The sequence below is a fragment of the Arachis duranensis genome, chromosome 3 (assembly GCF_000817695.3).
Source record: "Arachis duranensis cultivar V14167 chromosome 3, aradu.V14167.gnm2.J7QH, whole genome shotgun sequence".
In the NCBI taxonomy this organism is placed as follows: domain Eukaryota; kingdom Viridiplantae; phylum Streptophyta; class Magnoliopsida; order Fabales; family Fabaceae; genus Arachis; species Arachis duranensis.
This window is the reverse complement of record NC_029774.3, coordinates 111,395,042-111,401,436: the sequence shown is the minus strand read 5'-3', so window position 1 is coordinate 111,401,436 and position 6,395 is coordinate 111,395,042. Positions and strand designations below refer to the sequence as shown.

Sequence of the window (6,395 nt, the reverse complement as noted above, 5' to 3'; positions counted from 1 at the left end):
GTGAGACAGATGTGTGTAGGACCATGTGAATGTGAGTGTGAGAGAGAAAGAGAGGAAAAACTGAGGTAGCTGATTTTTCATCTTCTTTTCCTTCTTATTATTACTTTACGGAGATTTGGTCGCTAAGTAAATTAATCAATTCTTTCTTTTCTTTTTTCAAATGAAGACGGCGTTATTCCCGCCCATTGGTAGTAGCATTCAGTAGGAGAGAGACATAACAAAGACAGAGAGAGATTGCAATAATTAAACCAATAATTATTTTACTAACCCTAGGATAATCTAAAATACTATTGAAAAAAAATGATGGGGAATTGGTGTTATTGACTTATTGTTCAGTATTATTATAGAATTTATTGTTAACTGTTTGAATACAAAAGACATGACATAATATACTTTTCTATATTACGTGAGGTTCTAACTTCTAAGTATTTCATAAATAATATTTTATTATTTTATCGTGATAAAAATATATATTTAAATTATATATATTTTAAAAATAAACAGAAAAATAATTTAAAATAAAAGAAGAGTATTTTTTCACAATGGTTGAGTATTACTATTGTATTATTGTCTTTTTAAATTTTATTCTAATATAGTTGTTTGAATAAAAAAATATTCTCTGATTTTTCTCCTTCTCCTATATTATCTTTGAGACTATAAACATTTTTTTCAGTGGTTATTTTTTTCTAAATAAATTCAAAAATAATATTTTTATTATTTTATTGTAATAAAAATACTTTTTAAAATTATGTATGTTTGGAAATAAGTGAAAAAATATTTAAAAATATAGATTATTTTTTTCTACATTTATTTTATAATGTTATCAATTAATTAAAAATTTTATTGATAATAAAGCAAAAACCAAATAAAAAAAAGAAGGCAATAGAACAACTATTAAATTAAAAAAATTAGGAAAATATACATTTTTCTCTCATGTACTCATTTTTTCTACAATGAAATATCAATTTATTTTTTTATACACAAATTATACACAGTTATTCTGTCTATAAATAATTAAAAAATATTTTAACGATAAAATAATTAAAAATAACAAACATATATCAATATAGATTGATCTCGTTGTTGAGTATTATTATTGAATTTATAATTCATCTGAATTTTTATTCTAAGAAAGTTGTTTGAATAGAAAAAATATTATATTAATTTTTTTGTTAGGTTATCTTTAAAGTTTTGACTATTTTTTATGTAGTGCTTATCTTTTCTCTGATTAAATTTACAAATAATATTTTTATTATTTTATTATTTTATTATATTAAAAAATATATTTTTAGATCATTTATATTTAAAAATAAATAAAAAATACTTAGATATAAAAAATATTTTTTTCTTCTACGATTGTTCCAAACTAATTAACTAACCGCAACTAATTAATATTTTAATTAATAATTCAGCAACAACTAAATTTCTAAAAAATAAGAAAAGATCTACCAAATTCTCCAAAACAAAGTATAATTTCTTTTGTTCAAACTCAAATTATAAGTATTTATTTTATAAATAATAATTTTAAAAAAATTTACTGAAAAAATAAAGAAAGAAATAAACGTAAGTTAGTGTCATGGTTGAGTATTATTATTGAATAAAAATATCTCTAAAAAAATTAAATAATATTAAATATACATAATTTTTAAATTTTAACACAAACTTACTCCAAAAACAACCAATACTAATATTTAAATAACTAGATAAAAAAAATGATCTTTTCTAAAAAATAAAAATCATTCTTATTCCACACTTAAACAGTAGCAAACATTTTAAATCAAATCATGAGTATCAAATTCGGACAAAAAAAGCTTGTCCTGCTGCAGAAACCAATAACTCTTGTCTCTTGCTGCGATTGAAAAATAGGACCAGAATATTTCTGATCATATCCACGCCTACCTACATAAAAAACTCTGGATGAAGAAGGCAAATAATAATTCTCCTGTCATATAATATCATTAACCAATAATACTCTTATTAATATATATTGTCATAATTTAATAATATTATTAAAGTGTTAAATCCAATAACAATGATTTTGTAGCTGACACTAACTCAAGTACTAAACCTATATTTAGTAGCTGGGACATGACAGGAAAATATTTTTGCAGTACTTATCTTGAGTAAATTTGTAAATTATATTTTTATTATTTTTTTAATTTCTATGATAAAAATATATTTTTAGATTGTATATATTTGGAGTTAAAAGAGAAAAACATTTATAAATGAAGAGCACTCTTTTTTTCTGCAATTGTTTTAAAGTGATGCTAATTAATTAAAAGTTTAATTTTTTTTTTGGTATTGAAACGGGGCAATTAAAAGTTTAATTAATAATGAAATAACAACCAAATTAAAAAAAGCAATAGATGTTCTGTCAAATTAAAAAAAAAAACAAAGAGAGTACATATCTTTTTAGGTTTAATTATTCTGTTATTTCATAGTTTTATAAAATTTTTAATTAGATCCTTATATTTTTTTAATTGAGTCCTTGTACCAAATTTTATTTTTAATTGGTTTTTATATTTTTTTTCTTTTATTTGGGTCTCTCCACTATTTTTTTTAATTGGATCCTTATATAATTAAATCAATTACTGTTAAGAGGGACCTAATTGAAAAAAAAAATTAGTATAGGAATCTAATTAAAAAAAGTATAAGAACCTAATTAAAAATTTTGCAAAACTATAAGAATCAACCCAATAATTAAACCTGTTTTTTATGAACCTATTCTCTCAGCAATAAAGTATACATTTTTTCTTGGGTTTTTTATTTAAATAAATTATTTGCTCTCCTATTTTACGTGAATCCCCTAAATGGTTTTCTTGAACGTGAATCCCCTAAACCATATAATATATAAATCGTCCTAAGCTGGTGTGTGTTATTTAATATATAAAACATTGTACCCTGGAACGATTTATGCATGAATTGCATAGGTGAATAAAGTATAAATCGTCCCACCCTAGTGTGTTTTGCAAGTCACACATAAATCGTCCTAGTCTAGTATGAGTTATGTATTTTCAGCTAAAACACGTTACCCTGCCACGATTTATGTGCATCTTTGTAAACCTCAACCCCCTAGCACGATTTACGTGCAAATCCCTAACCCCCACCAACCTAGCACGATTTATGTGCAAATCTTTATCCCTCAATATCGTAGAACGAATTATGTGTTATATAACGAAACGGCAAATGTGTTTAATAACAACATAACAATATCAAAACCACAACAGTACTAAATAACAACATAACATAACAACATAACAATATTGAAACCACAATAGTACTAAATAACAACATAACATCAACCACAGTGAGAAGCCCTACATGAACACCATAACAACAACATAGCAATACCCCACTAGCTAACACATATGTGACCCGGTGCCACACTTGGCTGGCTTGATGATGCGCTTCCTCCTCTGAGTGACCGGTACATATGATTCAGGTGGATGAACCTCCATACCAGAAGCACGCTCGATCTCGTCAGGTAACTGTGTGTGTGTCTGTTCCTGCACGGCAGATGCCGGAGTACCACCCATGGCAAACGGACCTCCCTGATAAGTAGTCGGTGATTCATTCAGATCGACGTTAAGATCCACTGCCCCTCCCTCAAACTGAGGCCTATAATCACCATCTGTGCTGGCAAACTCCCCTAGACTAACTGCCCCAGCCAGAGGGACCTGCACCACCCCATCCACCAGACCATCCAGCACCACCACCCCAACCCCAGCCGGATCCCCCACTGCCGTGTCCCCAGCCAGCCTGATGACTCTGGCTCCCCCCATGGTCTTCATCGCCACCCTGTGTCTCATCCAACTCCAAGGCATCATCGCCCCTCTGGCGCAGTGGCTGGCTATATCGCGTTCTGGGAGATTATGCTTACATCATCTACTCTCAACCTGTCCAATCTGTGTCGGGTAGCAATGACCCGAGGACCCTTCTCATCTGATGACGGCATGTATCTACCCCACCTGCAATATTCAACAGCACCATTAGACATAGGGTAAAAGAGATTCAGTCATTAATAATATACGTTATGTTTGGAGCTAAATTATATCACACTAAATAATAAGCATTATACTCACCTGGATGCAAGCGGCCAGAGAATAACATCAAACCCTCTCGGCCTGAATGTGGGGAACCTCCAGAATATCCAGAACTGCAGCAATGATAGTGGCCCAGCTAAGTTTTTCACATTCCGATTGGCAACTCTGCAGAGACACCTATATAACCAAGATAACGTCGCCGAACCCCAGCTATACTTTCCGAGTCCGTCGAGATCCGCAACATACGGGAGCCAGCGTAAGTGCACTCTGGCCCCAGACTTGTCGCCAAAAAGCATCGTCGACAACAACATCATGATGTACCCACGAGCATAGACCTGTACCGTGGGCTCTGTAGCATCATTCGGCATGTCTCTGAACCTGTTTTGGAACCACCCATATGACACGGTGAACTCATCAATACAGTTCTCAGGAGGAAGTTCACCGAACAACTCTTCAAACCACTGCCACACGGCTTACCACCTTCCATCAACTGCTCAAAGTCACTGAGACAACCACTAACTGGAAATCCATCAACAGGGAGGCCGAACTGATATGCCACATCCTGTAAAGTGATAGTGCACTCCCAACAGTGCACTCCCCAAATGGCATATGAAAAGTATGTGTTTCAGGACGCCATCGCTCAACAAAGGCACTAATCAGTGGCTCATCCAGCTTAAACCAATAATCATTTAGCCTAGCAACATGCAGCAATCCGGCGCTATCTAAGTAAGGCATAATACGGTCATGCAATATCATCTTTTGTTGCCTGCGGATAGTCCGTACACACCGGGTTGGCTGATAACAGAATAACAAGCACAGTTACAACTCAACATCACACAACAGCCAAAAATATATTTTTCGATATCAACCTCACTCCTAAACCAAACATGGCCCTAACCTATCCTAAACATGTTAACCTTAAAATGAATCACATTCTTATAAACCAAACTAATTACTAACCTCTTCGTCGATATAACCTGCCACGTGCGCGATGCCGTTCAATCGGTACATGTCGTTCCTCGCCATATTGCACCGCCACACAAAGCCACCAAATCAGCCTCCTACCGCCGCCAACACAACCTTCGGAAGCTGCCCTTAGCCGCCGTCGACGCCGTCCACCGGAGGCCACCTCCTCCGACGCCTTAGCAATCCTCCAAAATTGCCGCTCACTACCCTTCCTTGAATTTTTTCACGTTGCTCTCCTCCCCTCCACTCCCCTCCTCGCTGCTAATGGAGTCTCTCACAAATGAGACTTTACTCGTGGGAGGTAAGTAGGGTTTGGGTCTTAACGCATAAATCGTTGAAGGCTGCTGAGGGGTATTTATGCACGTAAATCGTGCTAGGTTGGTGGGGGTTAGGTTTGCACATAAATCGTGCTAGGTTGGTGGGGGTTAGGGATTTGCACGTAAATCGTGCTAGGGGGTTAAGGTTTACAAAGATGCACATAAATCGTGGCAGGGTAACGTGTTTTAGCTGAAAATACATAACTCATACTAGGCTAGGACGATTTATGTGTGACTTGCAAAACACACTAGGGTGGGACGATTTATGCTTTATTCACCTATGCAATTCATGCATAAATCGTTCCAGGGTACAATGTTTTACATATTAAATAATACACACCAGCCTAGGACGATTTATATATTATATGGTTTAGGGGATTCACGTTCAAGAAAACCATTTAGGGGATTCACGTAAAATAGGAGAGCAAATAATTTATTTAAATAAAAAACCCTTTTTTCTTCTAATGTCAAAAACTATAAGTATTTTTCTATTTATAAATAATCTAAGTTTTTTATTCAAAAAATAAAAATAACAAAAAAGTATTATTATTGAGTATTACAATTAAAATTATAATTTATCTACATTTTTATTTTAACATAACTGTTGAAACAAAATAGAAAAGACATGATTTTATTCTCTTTTGCTGTACTGCTGAGTCTCTCACTACTTTTTGTAATGTTTATCTTTTCTCTGAGTAAATTTATAAATAATAACCAATAAATTATAATTCAAATAGCATTTCTAGGGCTGGCAATGGGTAGGGTAGGGTAGGATTTGGACCCTACCCTAATCCTACCCGCGGGTTAAAAATTTCATTAAAACTCTACCTTACTCTATTCGCGGGTTGAGAATCTCTCAACCCTAACCCTACCCGCACCCTAAAATTCTAAACCCTACCCTACCCTACCCTACCCGCAGAAATATCAAATTTTTTTAAAGTAAATATAAAATTCAATTATTTTGAATTTTATACGTATTAATAACATAAAAAATAAAAAACTAATGCTTTAAATTATTTAATTAACTAACTAGTTTTGTGGTTGTTCACTTATTATAAGTCATTACATA

The 6,395-nt window shown here is 32.9% G+C and overlaps 1 protein-coding gene across 1 annotated transcript; it reads right to left on the bottom strand.

Moving 5' to 3' along the window:
* Positions 1-3,850: 3,850 nt before the first annotated feature.
* Positions 3,851-5,069, bottom strand: LOC110278720 (serine/threonine-protein phosphatase 7 long form homolog). The gene is made up of 4 exons (XM_021136955.1): positions 5,004-5,069; positions 4,564-4,838; positions 4,083-4,421; positions 3,851-3,968 (listed from the first exon to the last, which is right to left on the bottom strand). The coding sequence occupies exons 1-4, from the start codon at positions 5,067-5,069 to the stop codon at positions 3,851-3,853; spliced, it is 798 nt and encodes a 265-aa protein (XP_020992614.1).
* Positions 5,070-6,395: the final 1,326 nt, after the last annotated feature.

Bases quoted from the DNA above. Each gene is read 5' to 3' on its own strand.
- LOC110278720 (XM_021136955.1), bottom strand. From the start codon at position 5,069: ATGGCGAGGAACGACATGTACCGATTGAACGGCATCGCGCACGTGGCA. The intron at 4,839-5,003 runs GTTAGTAATTAG...TTCTGTTATCAG, and splicing joins CAGGTTATATCGACGAAGAG to CCAACCCGGTGTGTACGGAC. The intron at 3,969-4,082 runs GTGAGTATAATG...TGAATATTGCAG, and splicing joins CTCTGGCCGCTTGCATCCAG to GTGGGGTAGATACATGCCGT.